The sequence below is a fragment of the Podarcis vaucheri genome (assembly GCF_965113315.1).
Source record: "Podarcis vaucheri genome assembly, chromosome: 3".
NCBI lineage: Eukaryota > Metazoa > Chordata > Lepidosauria > Squamata > Lacertidae > Podarcis > Podarcis vaucheri.
The window spans coordinates 27,203,053-27,226,797 of NC_138761.1; the positions used below are offsets into that span (position 1 = coordinate 27,203,053).

The following is a 23,745-nucleotide window of genomic DNA, read 5'->3' on the forward strand; positions in this document are numbered from 1 at the left end:
GGGAGTGGGGTCCTAATTTTCCTGGATCTTCTAGTTGCCTTCAATACTATTGACCATGGTGTCCTTCTGGATAGGCTTTATGGATTAGGGTTTAATGGCACAGAACTTTGGTGGTTCTGTTCCTACTGGAGGACTGATTCCAGTAGATGGTGCCTGGGGACTGCTGCTTGGCCCTGTAACATCTATATTGCCACCACCCCGTGCTTTTCAACATCAACATGAAGGCTCTGAGTGGGGTCATCTGGGAATACGGAGCGTGATATCAACAAACTCCACTCCTTTAACACATAATTCAGTTTAGAAGCGCTGGATGAATGCTAAACAACTGGAACTCAATCCAGAGAAGGTGGTGGAACTGCTGGTGAGTGGCTTGTGTGGGTTGGTAATGATCAGCCTGCTGAGTAGAAGTTTGCAGTATTGCTATGACCCTAGAATGGAAAAGTGAGAGCTATCTGGGTGGGACTCCAGATGGGAGCGTTCCACACTGCACCATTTTGCTGCAGTTTCTATTTATTCCCTCCATAGATTTCTTAAGCAGCTACTTGTTTATCGTACATTTGACATAGAGCTTTTTCTCGTCTAGGTTATTCTAGTCTTGTTTTGGACTCGAGTGGTACCAGCCTATTCGCTAATTGCACTGATGACAATATATACATGTTCAGTATGTCGACTACAAGGACCACTCCAGGTAAGAATGATTAATATCGCACACTAGATTATCCTTAAACCTAGGTGCTCATGAAGCTTAGGTGAATATGGCATGTGTGTGTACATCGTCAAATCCTGTGTGTATTTCCTGTAAAAGAACCTCTGCAGTGTGCAGTGAGCCTTGCTCCTTGCTGACTGGGGCTAATGGGAATTTTAGTCTAACGCATCTGGGGGCACCAGGTTGGCAAAGCTGCGCGGTTATCTCCACCTACATTTACTGAGAAGTAGGGCCACAGTATTCATAAAATCTAAATATTTGCTTGATTACTATAATGCACCCTATACGTATCCATAGAGGATCTGCTTGTAATGGGTTATAAGTGATTAAATAAATACCCATGAAATATAGTTGTGAATTGTTACCATGTTCAGTTCCATATCCTATTATAATGGAGAGAAGTAGTTCTTGGGTTTTTTTTTCCACTCTGCCACTTTAGCCAGTGGCTTCTCTTCAAAATCTGTTCTTAGGCCACCAGAGAGCAGCAAATACTGAAAGCCTGGAAAAGAGCAGGTGCTGCTCGCTTTCCCTTTTGTACTTCCTCTAATTCAAGTCTCTTTGCTATAGAGCATAATTACTTAAACTTTCTTCTCCACCCATCCCCTTTTGGAGGAAATGTGGTCTGAGACAAACTTTTCATGGACGTCTGTCTACATTCCAAGCATCTGAGCTCATACTATATCCTGTAATTTAATTTTGTACAATTTTAATAAAAATTGGCTAGGTCCAATGAACTTGTTTGGGTGTGCTGGGTGACTTTGCCAAAGGCAATTTTAAACACCTTATCCCGAGCCTTGCATTTATAGTCAAATACTTGATTTTTTTAATTAAGCAGTTGTGCAAACGTATACATTTCTGGCTGTAGTAATAACATTGTTCTAGTGGCACCTGGATTTTTATTTATTTATTTCTTGGCAGGGAACTGGGGTGGGAGGTAGCAGTATAAGAAAAACATAGAGGCTGCTGGCAGCTGGGTGTACTTAAAGGAAGGAGACTGCAAAGGTAGCAAGTGTATGTATTCCCTTAATGTTAGGAAGCAAATAGCCCAATATGTCAAATCCACATACCAAAGAAACTCCTACCACCTTCACTATTCTGAAGTCAGTTATCGCTGCAGGTTATGGTATTGCCGTCTATATGATGGGTGCCGCAATGAGCTTCTCTTTCAGGACTGAAAGAGGCCTCGGTAACGTTCTGTGCTAAGGCTAGGAATGCGCCCTTTCCCCCTTCACAGTCAACCCAGAGCTCTTGGCATCTGCACGTAACTCTCCCCATTAGTGACAGCCACTTCCAGTTCTTGACGTGCCAAGAGTCACAGCTATTTGGGGCAGTAGTTCCAAGGTGTAATCGATCAGGTGAGCCCTTAAAAATAGCCCACTGACCCGTGTCACCAAGCTGGTGCATATCCTCCTTGAGAAACAGGATACCAGAGGCAGGAAGTGAGAGAGGAGCAGCTTCCCTGACACATGCTGGAGCTTCATTCTCTATCCAAGAAGTGCTGAATGCTAAGAGGTTTAAGGAAGCTGCCATAACTGGGGGCTTTGAAGACCGAGAAGCAGAGCAAAACTGCACTGCAAGGAGTACATAGGGTAACTGACTGGGGCGAAGGGAAGAGCGGGTCAGATTTGTTTTATTGCGATCTTTTCGTCAGCCAAACCAGGAACCTTTTGAAAAGCAGGGTATAAATCATTTGCCAAAATAATTTTGTTTTATCATAAACTGCTGGTGAAATCCTTGTCAGTTTTGGAATGCCAGACTACAGTAAGAGCCTCCTGGGTTGTACAGCAGGGTTGAGCAGAAGGCAGATCAGGATCTAATGGTCAATCTCTGGGTCATGAGCTGCAGACAGGCCCAGGTTTCTGACTCCTGATTGCTCAGCAGTAGTAGCAATAATGAAACAACCTTTTCCACCTAAATAAGCCTCCTAAAAATGGGGACTTTTGTGTGAAAGTTTCAGTTTTGGAAATAAATCCCTAAACTCAGAATGTGCTCAGAGGCACTCTTTTTAAAATTCTTGCGACTTTTGTTGTTGTTGCACCTGGCTCTTCTACTTGGTAGAAGGTAGAAGTTGGGGGGGGGGAGGGGTTGCTAATAAAAGGCAAAGTGGATCTGACAAGTCTGAAACTTGCCCACCTTTTGCCATGCAGACACACGTTCACTTTACAGCATGATTCCTGTTTGATCAGCGTGTAGACCATAAGATGAGACGCCTGAACTTACAGGCAGAATCCAGCATATATACACAAACATTGAGTTACCATTATACAATAACATTTAGTCATTGTGGGTAAAAGTTAGGAACTGCATTGTGGTGGTTGCTTGCCTTTGCCCTGAAATGTTAATCAGGCACTGGCAGTGTTTCCTTGGGCCAGAGTGTGCTTCTGTTGACTGTGTGAGCTTTCCCTTAATTGTGTGTCCACCCCTGCCCTCCGTAAGCCAAGGCCCTCCCAGCCTGAAACGAAAGCCTCTTGAAGATGACTTCTGAAAAGCTTTGGACTGAACTTCCACTTTGCTCTTCTTCCATGTAGGCTTTGTGTCAAGTGAAGCAAGTTTCCCAACCATTTCACTTGTTGCTTAACTGAGCGCATCTGTTTCCAAACAAGCCCAGTTTCTAATACTTTCGCTTCTGAAGTCGGTTGCTCAAATTTTACTAAATGGTGCAAAGTATTATGAAGGGTTGACGAAAGACTGCTGGGAGTATTATTTGACCTCTCATATTTTATTGCAAAGGGATGTTTCTTCAGCGGATAAGAGGATCTAGCAGCCTCCCCAACCTGGTGCCCTCCATATGTTGAACTCCGATCAGCCCCAGCCAGCACTGCCAATAGTCAGGGATGGCTAGAGCTTCAGATCCAGGGCTACAATTCCCCAGAGTTCCCTGAGAAGCAGGACCGGTTGTTAAACCACTCTTCCAACTGTAGCTTTGGGAGGGGAATAGGCGTCTCCTAACAACTCTTGGCAACCTTAACAAACGGCAGTATAGGATTCTTCTGTGGAAGCCATGACTGTTTAAAAGTGGTATGATACTGCTTTATATGTGTAGTGCGGAAGGGGCCCTAATCCTCAGTGTATGTGACCTGGCAGGAAATGGATGCACTTTTGGTCTGTGCGTCTATAACTACTGACTAATCCTGAAAGTTTGGTTTTCTTTGTTGAATCTCAGGGTCCATTTTCAGTGGGCATCAAAATTCCAGTTTCTATGTCAAATCCAGCATCAGCCCAGATGACCAGTTCTTGATTAGCGGCTCAAGTGACCAGAATGCCTACATCTGGAAGGTAAGCAGCCCCATCCCTTGTGGCTGGTCTCTTCCACACCCAGTGAACACGGAGAGGAGGCAGAGACAGGATCATTGGGGGGGGGGGGCTGCTCCTAGCATTACTGTGCCAAGAGTATACAACTGTCAAGCCCAAATGCAAGCGCTGATAGAAAACAGCTAACTTCCTGCTTCTACTTTCTCTTGTGGCTCCTGGCTCCTGCTTATTTCAAGTTGCTGATCTTAATCTGGTTTTAATAGGCCTTTTAAAAATCTCTTTTGGTCCTGTTTACTCAGCCAGCTATGACAAGCTGAAAGTTCTTCCTTCATATTTAACAGAGTCTAATGGTTTAATTGTTTTGATTCTCCCCCCCCCCCCCGCACTTTACCCACTTCACAAGCTCTTTCGTCAGGTTTGTCTCTCTTCTTCCTCTCCTCCTGCTCCACCTTTCACCTTCCTAGCTGCTTAGTATTCGGGAGTTAAGGCCTTTGCATTATTAGGGTGGCTGAGCCAGAGCTTTCAGCAAAATTCCCAAGCACCGGCAAGCAGCTGAGAAGCTTAGCTGGCACACTGAGATGATGTGAGGAGGAATGCAAACGGCTTTTGTATTATTATTTCTCCACCCAAGGGCACTTATTTATGTAGGCTTTTTTTTTTTTTTGTCCACCCCATCCAGTGTAAAACAAACTCAGTAAGAGATGTCTTCTGCTAAATTTTACTTATTAAATATTCAATACTGCCCTTTGTCCATAGATCTCAGGGCAGTTCACAACGTAAAACTGCAAAGTAAAAAAAACAAAAAATACATAATAAAAATAAGAACAAGAACAAGCCAATAACCACCACCTCCCACTCCCACAACACATTTAAAAGGGCATTGGGTGTCAATCAGCCAAAGTTCTGGTTAAAGAGGAACATTTTTGCCAGGTGCCTAAAGGTGTATAATGAAGGTGCCAGGTAAACTTCCCTGGGTAGAGCATTCCGCAAGTGGGAAGCCACTGCAGAAAGGGCCTATTCTTTTGTTGCCACCTTCCGCACCTCTCATGGAGTAAGCGCACAAAGAAGGGCCTAGGATGATGATCTCATGGTCCAGGTAGATTCATATGGAAAGAGGTGGTCCTTGAGGTATTGCAGTCTTCAGCTGTTTAAGGCTTTACAGGTGAATACCAGCACTTTGAATTGGGCCCAGAAGCTAATTGGCAGCCAGTGCCATTGGATCAGTGTTATATGCTCAAACCATCTTGCCCTGGTGAGCAACCTGGCCACCAAATTCTTCACTAGCTGAAGTTTCAGAACAGTCTTCAGAGACAGCCCTGTGTAGAACACATTGCAGTAATCTAACCCAGAGATTACCACAGCATAGACAACATAAATTAGGCTGTCCCTGTCCAGAATAAGAATCTAGAGGGACCACTTCTTCCCCTGTCAACTTGGGTTGACTTTGGACACGGCAGGTACAAATATGTGGTTGCACTTTTAAACTGTGTAATGGGCGGTCTTTCCTCATGTGTGATTCTTAAAACTTCTGTCCTAAATTCTGGAATGTTAGCGCATGGATTCATTCATCTATCAGCTACCAAAAACTGGATACAAGTTCCTTCCCACCACACTGTTCCACACCAGGAACACATCAGATCCTGAGAGGGGAACAAAAAATGAAATTGAATCATGCCATACTGACATCTACATGATTCCTTTCCTTATTTTGAGCAGAGAAGCCAAAATCATAACATTGGAAAGAACAGAAGGCTATATATCCCCCTCACCCCCTTGCCCCAAAGAATGATCCTCTGCCTTCCAGTGCCTCCCTTTCCCCACTGCATTCCAAGTCGCTGTGCCATATGCAGAGATCAAGTGCACTACAGAAAGGCGGGTAGCTCAAGAGACGCCCCCCCCCCAAGAGAGCCAAGCCTTTTGCTGCAAAGCAACAGCAGAAACATGTATATCTTCTGTATTTTCAATACACAATCTGTCCAGCCCTTAAGTTGTCAGCTTCTGAGTTGGAAGAGACCCACTCTGCAGCTTTTCATAAATGTGACCACCTTTCTCCTTGTCGTCTCTCTACTCTGGCTCCCTTTCTCTTCAGTTCACTGTAAAGTTCCATTGTTGTTGTTGTATAAAAAAATGTTTGTGCTCTGTTGCTCCTGTCTGTCTTCTTTAATCCCTCTTTATATGCCTCCTGATTCCAGATCCTTAGCTGGACCAAACAATAGATCTCTTGTCTCATACTTTTTCTGTCTCTCTCTCTCTTGGCAAGTTAAAAAGCAGCAGTTCCAACAGAGATCCTTGGGGGAATCTCCCTTCTTGCATCCCTCCGTTGTGAGAGTTGTCAATTTATTTCTGTTCTCCACTTCCTGCTTTTTATCCAGTTTCTGGCCCATAAGAGGATTTATCCTTTTACCCTGTGATCGCAGAGTTTCCTTAGGAACCTTTGGTTGAGAGACTTCTGTCAAAGCCTTTTTGAAAGTTGAAATACTCCATTATCTACCAGTCTTCTCTGTTCCACTGAGATTTGAACTGGTGTCCTTTAATTGTCCTTCCCTTATGTTCCTCCTCCTTACTTTACCTCAAGTATATGTTTATTTAGATTATTATCTTGCAGATACAGTTTTGTGTTCTGTTAATCTTAAATTATGTACTATACATTGCCTTGCTTGTTAGGTACTGAAAAACCATTATTCATTAGCTGTTGTCTCTGCGCAAAGCAATAACCTCTTCCACCTTCAAAGGAGCGTAGGGGGCCACCTCTCACCAAGTCTTACGGTGGTCCATGTTGCTTGGTACTGTCAACACAGGCTGGCAGTGGCTCTTTAGGGTAGGGATTTTCCCCCAAACCTACCTGAACAGTCTAGGAATTAGGTCTGGCATCTTGCGCGTGCAAAACATGCATTCTACCACTGAGCCATTGGCCATTTCTCTGAGCTAAGTCTTGGAGTTGAGGCCGGTTCACACAAGCAAAGTAGCCAGTCGCGACACTAACAAGTCATTCTTCATTGTGGCCTATCAGGTGTAAGACTGCATGGAGATAATAACCATCACTCCCTGGGTGAACTTGCCTCATTTTTTGTCTGCACTGTATGCTGAACCCATGGGCTTAACTTCTCAAGAGACGTTCCTGCCATCCTCCTTGTATTACATGGCTACCTGGCCCAACCCTCCAACTCCTTGTCCTGCAACCTGACCGTCCAATAGGAGGGAAATTTATTAAGACGTCTGTCACTTCATTGAGCACACTGGAGTTAAATCATTGCTTCCAGTTCCAACCTAGTGTCCTGAGGTAAAGTTCCCTCATCGCCATAACCTTCTCTGGAAGCAGTGTAATCAATATGCTGTAAGGAAAGGAGGTGCATTAGTAATAAAGAGCAAGATTTATTGTTGCCTCAGCATTTGGGATACCTCAAGGCAGTACTCCACAAAAAGTATCCTGGTAGTTTCTTTTGTTGTGTACACAACTTGTTGTGGCTGAAAACTATGGCAAGAGGAGGCTGTGGAATATCCGTTGTCCTTATGGGCCACTATAGGCACCCCACATGCAGCGCAGCTTCAAATGTGATTAATTCTAAGAAGCCTGAGTGCTTATCAGGAGCTGGTAGGGGAGAAGGCAGCCATTGGAGGTGAAAGCATTGGTCATTCTTAGACGAGGGACAAGGACCTTTGGCCCTCCAGAAGTTGAATTCCAACTCCCATCAGCTAGTGGCCAGAGATGGCAGCAATTGCAGTCCAGATCTGGAGGGCTGCATGTTCCCTATCCAGGTCTATTGCAGGGCCTGGGTATTTGCTGTGGGGTCTTCCACCACTCTGCCTTTTCTGCACATGAATTGGCTCCGCCATTAGTGCAGATTTGTTTCCATGCAGAGATTGGCTGTTCTGGACAGGAGCGTCTTGCCAGCGTGCCAGGCCTGAATTGTAGGCTGACATTTGGGATTGTCTGTTTGTTTATTTGGTTTAAGAGCATTTATAAGCTGCTTAAAGTTTTGTAAATCTCTTGGCGCTGTGCAACATAAAATAACCATTTTCATCAAAACAGAAGTGCAGCATGAAACAGGAGTATAAAAGCATATTAAAAACAAATAAAATGGCTATTCAGGGAATTCAAAATCATAAAACAGGTTTTGAACTTATGGGCCACAGAAAGTCTGGGTAGTTACAATTTCACAAGCTTTATGGCAGGGGGTGGGTAGTGTTTTCCAACTATAGTAGAGCTAAGCCAAAGCTGGGCTTATCCATTTATTGCTCCATCATGCATTGATTATTGCTCTAAAGATGAGCATTTGCAAGGAAGGATGTGCTCAAAGGTGTCAGTTACCTCTCAATGCAATCCCTAGGACTGGGACCAGCTGCTTAGGGCTTTTTTATTATTATTCCTTATGAATGTTGAATCCAGACCCAGCAAGAAGTATGTCTTTTTTCGGCCTGCTCTCATTAATAAGGGATTGTGAGATATTGCTACACACTGTGGAAGGGGGAAATGGCTAAATGTAAACACAGATACTCTCTCTACCAAGAGCTTTAGCTTTAGCTGTTCTCCTTAAAAGGGCTCTGGTTTCCATGTTGTTGCCTCCTTTGGCAAAGAGGATGGGTTTTGAACAGGGCATTTTCTAAATATATATAGGCAAGAAGCTGACCTAAACTCAGAGGGGGCAAAAACCTCTTTAAAATGCACCACCTGACTTAACCCCAATCCTCACTATTCTACTTAAGAACTTTATGGATAGCTTTTCAAGCTGCCAGAACAATAAAGAGGAACTAGATCAGGAAAAGTAGAGCATCCTTTTTTTGCTTTTCATACATCCTTGCAAAGCTTCATTTACCCACATGGTGAAGAATTTAATAAAGTTCGCTTAGTCATCAGTGCAAATCCTCGTCAAATATCACATTGCTGACGGTGACTCACAGCTTTGGGAAGGAGAGTGGCTGAAAAATAGAATTGAGCATCTGAGAATCTGCTGCAGCTTGAGGTTAGCTTAGGTTACTCCTTATTCATTAGCGGCCTAATGAGTCAGAGTAGGTGGCGTGGCATTTTCTCCCAATTGCTTCCTCACCTGCGGCATGGCTAGGAGGTTTTCTGCCTCGGTCAGTACAGATAGCCAGGAGGAGTTATGCATAGAGGACTGTACTGAAATATTTTTTTACACCTAAGGCACTTTCAGGATGGGGTGGGCATGCAAGGTCCAGAAAGTGGAGATCCCAGGGCCTCTGTCCCTCTTAGTGTCTCTCCAGAAAGAAACCGTAGAACAGGGGTCCTCAAACTGTCCACTCCCCAGGGACCAGTTGAAGCAGCTGGAAATTACTGAGTCCCACCAGTCGCAAAACAGTGATCAGGGGTCCATGCCAGTCACAAAATGACAGCGGATGGAGGCAGAGTTCGTCATAACCAGCTGGAAAGTACCATCTTTGCAAATAGCTAGAACACCACAGTGTGGCAAGGAGTTCCAAAGCTTGACTTTCCTCAACCCAAGTACAACTTAGGCATCCCATTTTAGGCGGCATTTGCTGCGCCAGAGAAGACATTCTTTTATATTTTTTCCCTTCACACCCCCATATGCCTTTTATCCCTCTAACTTCTCCCATTCTCCTTTCATACTGAGCTCTCTCCAGTTTCTGGTTTCTTTTTATCCATACTCCCTTGCCTCTTTAAGTTCACGTCTTTCTCCTTTTAATTGCTTTCCTATTTCCTATCTCCTTCCTTTATATCCCCAGTTTTTTTATTTATATAATAATAAATAACACACTAACCTTTTATCTTGCTTTCTGATACTCTTCAACATCTCCTCTGGCCCTTTCCCATCTGAGCCTCCCCCCCCCTCTCTCTCTCTCACACACACACACACAAGCTCCTCTGCCACACAGTGTGCAAGGAGCTGCTGGTCATGACATTAGTCCTGTCAAAAGGCCATGGCATAGCTAAGAGGTGGACCAGGCAAGTGTAGAGGCCCCAGGTAGGCTGTGGCACTCGGCCCCCCTGAAAGTGGATAAAGGCCACACCCCATAGTCGCCTTTGACTCACAGCAAGCAAATCTAGCAACAAGGCCTACTGAGGTTTCTGAATTCATCGCAGTCAAACAGAACCGGTTGTTTCTGTATGAGAAGCAGAAGGGTGTTGCCTTGACCTTTCAAGAAAAGAATTCTGATTTACAGATAGCTTCCTATATGGACGTTCTGTCTGCACACTGCAACAGGGAATCTAACACAGAATCGGGCTTCCAAAGGATTTCAGCCTAATTCATCAGAGCAAATTACTTTGCCTTGTGGATTTGCAGAAGCATTTGAAAGTGTCCTGGTAAATCAACCAAGGAGTCTCAAAGGGAAAAGCAGGAATGCTGAAGTTGTGTGTGTTTGGGAGGTGGTGGGGATTTTTGTGCTGTGCCCTACATGGGGCAGAGGATAGTCTGAAGGCACATGCTACGCTGCTGAAGCTAAGCAGATCTGTCCCCATAAGCTCTCTGGGTATGAGCCTGCCAGGGAACCAGAGGTAAGCTGCTCTGAGCTTTTTGGAGTTACAGCAGGCTGTGCAAGGGTGACTGAAAAAAATCAGTACTTCTTTCTACTCTCCCCACGCCACCTGTCTCATAATCTTTGTTGCCACCCCATACTTTTCCAAAATATTCTGCATTATTTGAGAATGGAAAAGATTGCACTTGAAGTGACTCATACATAGCTGATACATTTTGCAGGTTCTTGACAGGGTACAGGGTTTTGGCTTTATGCCAGCATCAGAGAAGCTGTGATCCTTCAAATATTGCTGGCCTCCAACTCCCCCATCATCCCTGAGCATTTCTCATGTTGGTTGGAGCTGATAAGAGTTGGGAGTCCAGCAATATTTGAAGGACCGCAGGTTTCCCAACCCAGGCTGATGTAATACAGGATGTGTCCAACATATGTATGGATTTCTAGCTTTCCGTACCTGCACACTTAAATTTATTCCCTATTACTTTTCCTGGGTTAAAAATGCTTGTCTTTTTTTGAAAGACGTCATTCATACCAAGGCTGTCTGCAAAATATACAGTGGTGCCTCGCAAGACGAAATTAATTCGTTCCGCGAGTTTTGTCATCTTGCGATTTTTTTCGTCTTGCGAAGCACGGTGTCGGGAAAGTTTTGGAAAAGCTTCAAAAATCACCAAAGTCTTTAAAAACCTCAAAAAAGGCTACCACACCTCGTTCTATGAGTTGCTCCTCGAAGTCAAGTCGCAACTGTATTAACGGTGTTAAGAAAAAGGAAACAAATTTGCAAGATGTTTCCGTCTTGCGAAGCAAGCCCATAGGGAAAATCGTCTTGCGAAGCAGCTCAAAAAACAAAAAACCCTTTCGTCTAGCGAGTTTTTTGTCTTGCGAGGCATTCGTCTTGCGAGGTACCACTGTAACTCTAAGGTGTTAAGAAATGGAGATTTTGTAAGCGCCGCTGATGAGCTGGGCTTATGATGCCTGTTCTGTATGTGGCAAGGTTTGTGTGTGCTGTGATTCTAGAGCTAGGATGTGGAAGTTATGGCACTCCAGATGTTGTCAGACTCCAACTCCCTCCAGCCCCTCTGCCAGAATGGCCAAAGGTTGGGGATAAGGGAGTCATAGTCCAACAACATCCGGGAAGCCAAAGGTTTCCCTATATCAGTCCTAGGGTAAGATGGGGAAGGAAAAAGCAGGAATGGTGGTTCTGAGTGCAGAATTTAGACTTCTGACAACCTTATTTGTTTGTTTTAAAATCATGTTACTTAAAACACTGAACAGGTTGTGGGGTGGGGAATATATATAATTTTTAAAAGAAGCTCATGGGATTTATGGCTGACAAGATATCTCAGTCGGTAGAGCATGAGACTCTTAATCCCAGGGTTGTGGGTTCGAACCCCACATTGCATGAAAGATTCCTGCATTGTGGAGGGCGGGGTTGGACTAGACGACCCTCATGACCCCTTCCAACTCTACAATTCTATGATACTATATAAGATATGCTTGAAAGTGTGCAGCCAACAGCTGCTGATATCTCTGAAGCCAGGAATTGATGTGGCAGCTGAGTTACATTTCCAGTGGTTGGGAAGTGAAGGTTGTGTCCTGCATCGTTCTTTCCCCTCGCTACAAGTGAGACAATTGGTGCAAACTGAGCAAAATAAGTGAGGCCTTGCAAATTTGCATGATTTGTACAGCTTCTTTAGGTGCAGAATTTGGATGGCTTTTAACATTTTGTATGTGTGTGTGCGCACACACACACACATTTCCTCGGCATGCCGCTGTTTCTCAACTTCCTTTTAAACTTGCACTGTTTGAAAGGGAGCACTGTTTGGTAATGGTGGATTACAGAGCAGATTTTGCTAACTTGGCGCCCTCCACATGTTTTGTACTACAACTCCCATCAACCCCAGCTGTGCTGGCTGCGGCTGATGGGAGTTGTAGTACAAAACACTCAGAGAGCACCAGGTTGGAAAATATCCCAGACTGATGTTTGCCCTTCTGATACTTAGATGTTTTGATGTTCCGGTGTCTTCGCTTTTCTGACTTTCTCTGCAATTCTTCCTTTCTATAGGTATCTGAGCCCCAACTTCCTCCCATGATGCTCATTGGCCACTTGCAGGAGGTCACCTCTGTTGCCTGGAGTCCATCTGACTTCACTAAGGTTTGCTTCCACGTTTTCAAAGTCTCTCCTTATGCCTGCCTTCTGAAAGAAACTCCACTAACAAAAGCCTAAATATAATTTCTTTTCATTTGCTTCAAAGCAAAAGTAGCTTCTCCTGCCCAGATAGCCTTACGCCCTTGGCTATACAACTGACTCTCCCACTGTGAGATGAGGCAGATGAAAGGACCTTTTTTCAGTTGTAGAGCACCATTTGTGGAGCTCAGAAGGACCACTGGAAAGACCTGTCAGGAATATACATGGGCCACTGGTATCAAACTATGTGCCTTACTAGAAAAGCTAATCAATAGACTGAAACTGACATGGGGACAAATAGAAGAGTATGCCTTCACTTTGGTATAACTCCCCTTTATCACATACACAGCCCAACAAGACAACAACAAGAACCCACCAATAGCATATGAATCAATATGGCTAGCTTGACCCAATAATTCCTCCGCCACCACACACACACAAGGGAAAAAAAATCTCACTACAACCAACTAAAGACAACCAACCATACTCCAGCTCCCCCATCCCTCTCACTACCAAGGAAATGTAATAAACAAATAGAAAGAGAACCTACCCAAGTGACTCTGACATAAAATCTCACGCATGCACTAAGTAAAAGAATATAAGTTTTACCATCCCAACCCCCTCTTTTCTTCCCCAGCCTTCTACTATATACAACACTAATGTCTCACAACAAATGTAATTGATCTGTAGAAAACACAACTTGGAAAAAAGAGACAATGCACATAGTTTTGTAAACTAAGAAATTTTTTAATAACAATAATTTTATTTATTTTTAAGGCCTTGTCTGGCAAGGTTATCTTTGAACCAGGCAACCCCTTTTTTATTCTCACATGTTCTTGTACATGGAACACGTGTTTGCTTAGTTCTTCATTTCTCCCAATCCCTTTTCCTCTTGTGATGTGTCTTGTCAAGATTGTAAGCCTAAAGACAGGGGCTATCTCCCTTGTTCGTTTTGTGTGTGTGTTTGATTTGTAAGCTCAAGAGTGGATTAACAAATCCTGTCAACTGAAGAGCTAGTACCTCTTTGTAGAATTCTTTCCCCAATAAGGTTTTTAATATTTCATCATTTACAAAGTTACAGGTTTCAAAACTGAATATCTCACCATTCCAATAGATTGTCAAAGACAGCTAACAACATCACTGTTAAAACAATAAAACATTTTAAAAAATGGATTTACAGAATGAAACAACAGCATAAAACATAATCTATAAAAAGCAGCAGCAGAAAATGCAAAAACTACAGCCAGCATCTCATCTTGGTAGCATAGAGACATATTTCTCAATTATTGGAACCAGATGTTATAGCCTAAAGGCCCATTTCATACCTTTTTTTCTCTTGCTATGTTTTATTATATTTTAATTCCATAAACAGCTCTGAAATTTATTTAAGAGGCAGTATAGAAATCTATTGATTTAAACTTAATAAGACAGGTGGTTTAAAAAAAAATTACTGACTCATACTTCTACCAGGCTCTAATCTGAAATGACATAGCATTACATCCTAATAAAGAGAGAGCCTGAGGTTCTCAATGTAGCAGGATAGCTGCAAGTCCCTTTTCTGACACATTTACCATTCCCAAAACTCGCCACTCTTCCACTATTTGTTAGAGAGTCAGTATCTTCCCTTGTTTGTGAAGTGTGGCATTTCTCAGGTGGCTCCCTGTGCTCTTTTGCAGATTTCCACATGTTCAGACGACAACACCATCAAGATTTGGCGCTTAAAGCGAGGAACCGAAGGAGAGAACTGTCTAGACAAAAGCAGCTTGGTGGGTTGGGCCTGCCAGAAGAAAGTGGGAGAACAAAGTGGAACAGGTAAGAACTTCCGAGACGCTGACAAATGTTCTCTCCTGTGCAGTAGATTTGTAGCTTCGGGGTAATTTCTTTAATAAAGCAGAGGCATAGCATAAATTAGGTTCAAGAACGGTTTTCGCAACAGCTATATGAAACTGATGTCTTGTCAGTGTGTGAGATACCTGTGTAGCCGGAAGATGATTTTTTCCACCGCACTGCATAGCTCATGGAAGACTAGTAATTAAAAGTACATAAGCCTAATTCAGGTTATCAGTTTGATGTGCAGCTGAGAGAATACAGCTGCCACAGAATATGAACGTGTGTGTATTCAAGGTAACAGGTTGAATGTCAAAAAGCATTGCAGACATGTGGCAAAATTGTGGCTCGGTGATTACCAGCTTAAAACAGCATTTAAAGGCATGGTAAAACCCAATCTTGCCACAGATTTGTAAGAAGTGGAAGCATTCAAACAGCTCTGCAAGTTAATGCAGTAAGCTGGTCACCTGGAGCTGATTATGTTAGCCCTGAAATCAAGAATAATTTTTCTTATCTATCTTTTAAGGATTCTCTGTGAATTATGCAAATAAAGAAAAGTTACAATTGGTTGTATTGCGTAGTCCAGAGGTTCTCAGACATTGTGCTCCCAGGGCCCACTTGAGACAACTGAAAATTACTGAAGCTCATCAGTCATAATCAGGCAGCCTTCCTTCCCACCTAGCTAACAGGACGAGTGGTTAGGGATGATGGGAATTGTAGTTGCAAAACAGCTGGAGGGCCAAGTTTGGCCATCACTGCTCTATGGTTTTAACCTTTAATTATAAACTTCAGCATGTTATCCCACAAACAATTGGTTCTAGATTATTTAATATTCCTCCAAAAAATACAGTTTTATTGTTTTGTGATCATGTGGAAAATTCAGTAATCTGTCACTTCACAATTGTTGAAGCATACCCATGGAAACACTCTTCCCCCTATCCCCTTCTTCCCACAACTCAATAACAAAGAAGAAAAAGAATCACCAACGTGGTAAAACTGTTTCAGTGGATTGTGATTGAATCACACAATTCACACTTACGCACTAAGGCATAAGACAGTGGCATAGACCACTTGCTAGCACAACATTTATTATTGGTGATAGACTGATCCTATGGTACAGTTTAAAACAACAATACTCTGGATCATGCTCCCTGCCCTGGGATTTCACAGTAATAGGGAAACAGGCTGTCTTTCTGCTTGAGGCATAAAGCCTCTCTCATAATATGTTCTCCATAGTCTCATTTACAACCATACACTTACAGGTACAAGCATACAGTCCATTCACACACAGTCTATTTTAAGCAAAGAAAGTAAAGTTAGTAAACTGAAACAAAAGCAAAAGTTCAGGTCTCTTGAGATGTGCCAAGACATTCTCCTTCCTTCAGTTCAGATGTAGTTGCAGCATCCTGTGCTGCTGATCTCTTCATGGTGTTCGGATCATTCTTTCTCTGTTCCCAATGTGTAGTTAGAGAGCTTTTCATCCCGAGGAGTGACTTAGCAGCCATCTTGTGGCTAAGATAGCCACACACCCTAATTCCATAAGAATTGTATAATAGATGTCAATAAACAAAAATACCAGAAATTCAACTGCATACTGTAGAGTGAAGTGCACCTATCACATGCATGCTCGCTCTGTGGATATCACTGAAAAAGGGGCAGCCCAGATTGCCAAAGGGATAAGGCACATTTTCTTTGAGGAAAGGCTAGGGTTTGGAGTGGGGGAGGCGACCTGGAAGCTGCATGTGCATAATGAGGAATGGAATGAGTCAATAAGGAGAAAAGTTTCTGCCTCCATAAAACGAGAACTCCAAGGTCAGCTGATGAAATTGATGGGCTCTAGGCTCAGGAGACTAGAAATGCATGATTACCATGTGTAATTCACTGCCACAAAACATAATGGCCACTAGATTAGAGGACTTTAAAATGGGCTGGAGTAATACATAGAGGAGCTTTGGTCATAGCTATTAACCATAAGCCTTAATGGAGCCTGATGTCTGGAAGCAGTATACCTTGGAATGTCAGATGCTGGGAACATAGGGATGTGGGGGGTGGAACCCTCATGCTCATGCCCCGTGAAGTCTTCTTTGGACCTGTATCTCTAAGGGAAATGATGCCAGGCTAGGTGGACACTTTGTCTAATCCAGCTGGGCTGCTTTTGTGTTATATTCTTGCCCAGAGGGCAGGGAGAGGTCTTTCCCTCTATTCCACCACATAAAAATAAAAGCTTTTGAAGTAGTTTTCCCAGTTGCTAAAAAGATTGATGATATCTACAGAAAGGAAACAGAAGGAGCTGGCTAGAGTCCTCTTAGCAACTCATAAATAAAAAAATTCCTGAAAGAGGTACCTGCTCTGAAGGAAAAGTAGTGTTTGGGGTTTTTTTTTCAATGAAAAAGTAAAGTTAAATAAATAAATAAACAAATAAGCATGCATGCATGCATGCATTGCCGAATTGTGGGAAAGATGCCCTGCTGGGGTGCAAATGTCTTACAGCAGTGGTTCCCAATTGGGGATCTGTGTAATCCTCCCAGGGGGTCCGTGGCACATAACCACCAGCTGTCTGAGACATCCCATTTGGGGGGACTGTGCTCTTGTGTGGGTCACGTGCAGGAGTGCAGGCCAGTTGTGTGCTGGAACACATTGGAGGGTATGGTAGCACAATTCACATAACAAAAACTACTACAGAGATATCAAGAAGAAGAAGAGTTTGGATTTGATATCCTGCTTTATCACTACCCTAAGGAGTCTCAAAGCAGCTAACATTCTCCTTTCCCTTCCTCCCCCACAACAAACACTCTGTGAGGTGAGTGAGGCTGAGAGACTTAAGAGAAGTGTGACTAGCCCAAGGTCACCCAGCAGCTGCATGTGGAGGAGCGGGGAATCAAACCCAGTTCACCAGATTACAAGTCCACTGCTCTTAACCACTACACCACACTGGCTCTCAACTTTTTCAAAAGTCCATGGCTTGTCTTTTGAAAAAACAGGGGGTCTGCAGTACTTAGCTAATTGGGAACCACCGGCTTACAAGATTAATGAAATGGTTAAAAGTTAAAGAGCTCCTATTCTTCATGGCAGTGCTATTCTTCACAGCAGTGGTGGGGAACCTGTGGCCCTCCAGATGTTGCTGAACTCACATTACCCCTGATCGTTGGCCATGCTGGCTGGGATTGATGGGAATTGGAGTCCAACATCTGGAAGCCATCAAATTCTGGGCATCTGTGAGATGCAATCGTGGCGGCAGCAGCAGCAGCTGTATGTTTACAGTTATCTTTAAAGCTCTTTTACCTGGCCAAGCTATGTTTGGGAAGGGGTGTGCATGTGTCTATTACTGTTCTAGGACAATGCAGCACAAGGAATGTAAACAAATGGAGTTTCCTGGTTCAACCTGGCTTGTATAAATAATAATAAAACCATCTTTATCTAAATCCTCTGGGTAGGGCATACAAATATTTGGATTAAGAGGAATTCTAGTTATGTAGTGCTGAACTAGTGTTTCAGAGCTAAGGTTTATACAACCTCCATCCCCACCCCAAAAGTTTCCTGAGTAAAATCCGTACTTCTGGGCTTTGTCCGCAGCCCTAAGCACCTCCTTATGTTGTATCCTGCCCATCCATGGGACTGCAGTGGCAGATACAATTTTAGTTGCTAAACTGTAATCTCAAATCCAGAAATCCTACTGTGAACAGAATTACCAGATGGGTTTATGCTATTTATTGTACTATTGTCAGTGTGCTTGACACTTAACAGGGTGATTGCAAGACAGATCCCTACTCTGTGGAGGTAACAGGAAGGATATGCATTCAGTCCAGGCCACTAAATTATGACTTGACTTTTCCTGCCCTACAGTCCATTCAGAGCAAATAGAAATAGTGTGGCAAATTATTCAGGACAGTGTTCTTCTTCCTTACTTGTATTTGCAGAAAAAGGGGGCATTAGTGGAGAGGATAAAAGAGCATGCCCTAGGTTCAGAATAGCAGGTTGGAGGTGTGGCATGTGCAAAAGAGCAGGGAGCTTGTAGGGATTTGCCCTGAACAATTGCAGTTGCTGCTGTTTCTGTCTGAATTGAGAGGCTTTGCAGTCCTTGCCTTTCTGCTCAGCTTAGTTTTACAAGTAAATGAGCTAGAACCTCAAACTATTAATAACCACTACGATTCGTGAAGATCCAATTGATGTACTAAAGCAATTTTGAATGGGTCTGTAGCTGTGTAGCAAATTATTGGCACCAGACCTAATATCTTGATCTTGGGGACCAGACGTTTTTCAATTCTATCCCAAATCCCATGAGTTTGTCTAAAAAAAACCTAACAAACCCAAAAGGTATGCAAGAACCACTGTGCCAGACCCACAAGAGAGGGTATCCCAGATACTGCTTTTGACCGGGGGCTGATTTTTTCACCTTCACAAATGGCTTCTTTCAACCCAGAGAAATGGAAGAAAGGGATTGTTTTGCCAACATAGAATTCACTCACAGGAAACTTGCAGAACAATAGGAGGGTATGTGCCAGTTCTTTCGTGCTGTGTGTATCTCGTGTACACACACATACATCATTGTCCTCTTAGGAAACCTACTTTTAAAAAAACAACTTCCTATTGATACAGAAGTAGTTGTTAAATCTCCCAGCTTGAAAACTGCAAGTGATGTCCGTGCTGGATATTTACAGTCAAAAAGTTGGCTCTTGTTAGGAAAAAAATGTGATACCTTATTCTTTATTCAGCTCAGGAATGGGAAAGGAAGTGCAAGGATCGTGCCGACATAGGCAGACTTCCTACATACTTTGGCTTTTTGAACACCAAACATGTGCTATGTGCGCACAATAGTTATTTGCACTCCGATTCACTGTTGCCTTAACCAGGTACTATTTTATTTGAATAGAACGTGCATCCAGCTAGTGATTGGCACAAGCTGCGGCTGTGCAGAGACTATTAAACTGACGGCAATATAGAGTCAGCTCTTCTTCCCTCTCACTTCAGAGCTATAAGCTGGGAGGCAGGGCGCCGTACAAGTATTTGAATCCTTCAAGAAGATGAGTCTTGCTTCAGTGTTTGTTTTACTTGCACACACGTCCATAATTTTAGGCTGCAATCCTCAGAAGTTTGCAGTGAGAGACCCTTTGACTATGTGGAATGCTAGTATGTCCTGATGGTGCCCTTGCTTTCTTCACACTTGGGGTGCTTTGTCCTCATCTGGGCTTTGTGTTTTACCTTCAGGAACTCAAAGCAGCAGCCAAGGGACTCCTGCTAAAGCCTCTCTGACGGGCAGCCCCCCTATTTCTTCGCCGCAGCCTGCAGCGTGCGCTCCAGCTTACACCGGAGATCTTCCTCTTCCCTCCAGCACACCAACATCGTCATCGGTCAAACCTCCAGCCACATCGGCCTACACTCCAACAAGGCAGAAGGAAACCGCCACAGGCACAATGCCCAAGCCACCTCCTCCTTCAGTTATGTCCATTCGGCAGTGGGTTACCAAGACTCCAAATGTATCTTCCCATGTGAAAGCCGCAGCAGAGATTTCTCGGGTCCTCGCCACTTCTGAATCGCCACATCTGAGGTGCGAGGTGCGAGCCAAGAGGAGGCTAGACTCCAGCAAGGAAGGACCTGCCAAGTGCCTAAGAACCTGCAACTGCGTGACTGATCTTCACCCGGTGCCTAAAAAATCCAGGCCACAGCAGGACACTTTGGAAGCAGACTTAGAAGGGGAAGGCTGCCTGACCCTCAGTGGTCAAGCTCAGGCCGCTGAATGCCTGGAAGGGCCTTCTCCACCTGGAAATCCTTGTTCCCCTGCAAGCTTCTCATACCTTTCGCTTCCTCTCAAGGCCCCTTGTGGGAAAATGGCTGACAAGGAGAACGGTTCTCCAGACAAAAGAAACTGGCTGTCTGCTTTAGGGGACAAGCTACGGAATAACAAGCCTCCTTGTCCAAATGGGTCTGGCTGCAGCTCCCAGCCGTTGCGGAATCTGAGCACGAGGCGACAGGAATCTGGGACAGGAATTGTGTCACCAGGGCCTGTAAGTACATTTAACGCGGCTACAACATCTTTGATGTTTGAGTTTATTTCTGGGGTTCCCAGTGTGTGGTGCCTGAGGAGACCCTGCAGTCCCTCAGATACTCCACTTGTTACAGGCCACTCCCAATGTTTAATTTATGTATGTGCGTTCTATTTTTGGAGGTTTCCCCCTTTCAAAAAATTTTGGCACTGCTTTGGTTCGCCAGAAGCGGCTTAGTCATGCTGGCCACATGACCCGGAAGCTGTAAGCCGGCTCCCTCGGCCAATAAAGCGAGATGAGCGCCGCAACCCCAGAGTCGGCCACGACTGGACCTAATGGTCAGGGGTCCCTTTACCTTTTACTAGGACATGCCAGGCACAGATGAAGTAGGGCAGCCGATTTATGTGAATGTTTACCCCACCCTGTTCTATTGCTCAGAGTGGCTTGAGCATTTTTAAGCGTTTTCTGCCTTCCCTTCAATCCCATTTTAAAGGCTTTGATGAGGGTTGTTGCTGACAGCGGGAAACAGCACCGGGAAGCAAATCATCCATTGTTATCTGAGTTTCTTTTCCTGCTCTGTCACAGCAGGCAAAGCTGCAGCAATAGATACAAGGAAGTGGAGCTTAGCTGTGTAATGGGGATGGAAACATTTATAACAGGACTGCTGCATTCCATTCCGTGATAGGAAGGACACTTTGCTTTGGGGTTATGGGAAACGTATTTGCCATTTTTTGGAGACCAGGACAGAACTGGGGCTCTCTTGCTCCATGGGTAGCTAACTTCACCTTGCTTAATTTCTCTGATTATGTTTTCTGGAAGGCAGTGGTACTTCATAGTGCAGATCCTGCACTCTGAGAGTTGCAGTGAGGATGACACTACCTCACTCAGATGATGAGTGGGTAACTCAGGGCTGCCCTTTCCTTGAGAGAAGAAGGGGGTTCTGCCCTTGCTCAGCAGCATCAATTTGATACTTATGGACTGCAAGGCTTGCATTCTGCGGTTTGTTGTCTTCTCAAGAGCCAGTAAGGTGTAAAACTTGACATGATGCTTGATAGCGTCTGGGTTCACATCCATGCACAACTATGTTGTCTGCTGTGGGGGACAACCACATTGTGCCAGTTTGAGAACTTTGTGGTGGGGAGAGGAATGAGACAAAAGTATTATAAAATAAGTACTTGGTACTTCTGGTACTTGGTACTTTTGGTACTTTTGGTACTTTTGGTACTTCTGCAAAACATGGGGTTCCCATGATACCTCAGCATTAATGGCGCTGTTTTGGGTACATGAGGATCCTGAGGAAGTTCATTATTAGGATTCAAATTTCTGGTCTAGAATGGCTTTAGAGAGGATAATTATTTTTTTAAAAAAAAAATACATATCCAATGTGTATAAGTGTGTCTGACCTGATACATAACTCTGCCTTTCTTTTCCCCTCGCAGGGCGTAGCTACTTTGGTTCCCATGAGGAAGATTTGCACATACTTTGAGCGAAAATTGCAGAAAAACTGACAAGTAACATTCTTCTAGACTTTCTGTAATGTTGTAGCATACTTGATATTACTGTGAGTGGATTTGTGCCACCCATTGAAAGACACTGTTGTCTTTGGACCTTAATAAAATTAACTTCCTGATTTTTTTTTAAAAAAATATAAAACCTGTTATCCATTTATTGCATTTAATTAGTTAATACACCAGCTAAGGGGGGATATCTGCTCAATTAATGTATAGGAACAGATAGATTTTAAAATATAAACTGTGGTGTGTGTGTTTTTAATTGTAATGTTTCTACCAACCTTTTTCTCAAATCCTTTGTATTTCTTTGTTGGAAATATGTTTTGCCATGTCTGGCATACTGCTTTCAATGGAAGGAGGTTTCAAGTACAACATTACCACCCTGCCTTTAATAGTAAAATTAGATACTTAGCTGAGCCTCTGACTCCCATTGAAAAAAACATCTATATTTTGTGCTGCTCATTCTTCCATTGTTGCAACAGTGTAAATGTGACTTGTTTTATATGAATGCAGAGTTTCTTAACATCCTTGGCTACTTTTTCCTTCTTTTCTAATGGAGTTCATATGAATGGGAGGAGGAAAAAACATTTAATACAGTACTGGGGAAAATACTTCACCCATGCCTTGAAGCGTCATTTGAAGGAATGCCTAAGTGACAGCATTATTGTCACCATAGTTCAGAGAAGTGAGGCAGAAAGCCTAACACCCTGACATGTGAAAGACTCACTTCTTTTCTCAGCCCTCTGTTTTTATAGATTGCTTGGTTGCACAACAGCAGATATTTACAAAATACATGGAGTGGACATCTCAAAAATAACTTCAGGAACCTGAGCTCAGAGTCATGTCCTGTAAGAAAGTTACTAGGATGAATTAGCAAAAACCCCTGAGTCCCAGTTAGATGCAAGAGAAATTCATTTGTTACAGATGTCCAAATTGGGGTCAAAGAACGAAATAGTTGTGTAGTTCAATTGCTAGAGCGACATAGTTGCAGAGATTAAAATGGTTAGTTCAAGTAAAATGTGTGCACAGCCTTCAATGCTCCACCCTTCCTGGACCTAGCATCTTCTACTCTACTAGTTTCTATGATAGGGACAAATCTAGGTAGAGATAAGGAATATTACTGTTGCTGTATAAGGAATCGGAACTGGTGGGAGGAATCTCCCAGGCTGTAATAATGAGGCCTATGTATTCCAGAAAAAGTTCAAATGCAAATGGTAGGGAATTGAACCACCCAAGGGAAGAAATGACAAAAACAGAAGGATTAAAACTCCTGTTCCAAGGATAATAGAAGGAGAAGCGTTCACTGTGATCAAGGGGTCAAGGACTAAGACTGGATACCAAGGCTATTATAGTGGATGAACACAAGCCATAGACTGCACGCACTGAAAATCAGTCTGGTTTATCCAGGAAAATGTCAGTTGTGAGTGGCCAAAGGTAAGTATGCCTTTGTTGGTAATCTTAATCACTGAATGGTTCTTTTCAGAACCTTCCAAGTACAGTTCCTAAAATAGAAAATTGATTTAAGGGGACAATGCATGCCTTCATATTCTCTCAAGCATCTCTGCCTAGTACGAGGGGAAAAACAGATAGGAGGCAAGGGAACAGGTAGGGGAGGGAAACTAGTGACATTTGGAGCTTTCTGTCTTAGGAGAGAGATCCCAGGAAGGCTGAACAGCCTGGTCCTCCATGGACAAGCACTTAAAATAACTTGGGCTTCTGAAAGGAGAAGGCACCTGAGAGCTGAGACACAAATCAAATGGCCGAGACTAGAAGAGGCCTTGAGTGTAAATCCATCCTTAAGTGATACAAACAACTACTGACTGGTAGGGA

At 43.5% G+C, this 23,745-nt stretch overlaps 1 protein-coding gene across 1 annotated transcript in view; it reads left to right on the plus strand.

Annotated features, from left to right (window-relative positions):
* The window catches only part of DTL (denticleless E3 ubiquitin protein ligase homolog), a 30,813-nt gene extending 8,373 nt beyond the window's left edge, over positions 1 to 22,440 (plus strand). Inside the window, exons 10-15 of the mRNA XM_082217552.1 lie at positions 584 to 688; positions 3,870 to 3,982; positions 12,474 to 12,563; positions 14,273 to 14,408; positions 19,629 to 20,425; positions 21,844 to 22,440. Of these exons, the coding sequence (XP_082073678.1) occupies positions 584 to 688; positions 3,870 to 3,982; positions 12,474 to 12,563; positions 14,273 to 14,408; positions 19,629 to 20,425; positions 21,844 to 21,912 (1,310 nt within the window). The 3' untranslated portion in view covers positions 21,913 to 22,440. The remainder of the gene's footprint in view (positions 1 to 583; positions 689 to 3,869; positions 3,983 to 12,473; positions 12,564 to 14,272; positions 14,409 to 19,628; positions 20,426 to 21,843) is intronic.
* Positions 22,441 to 23,745: the final 1,305 nt, after the last annotated feature.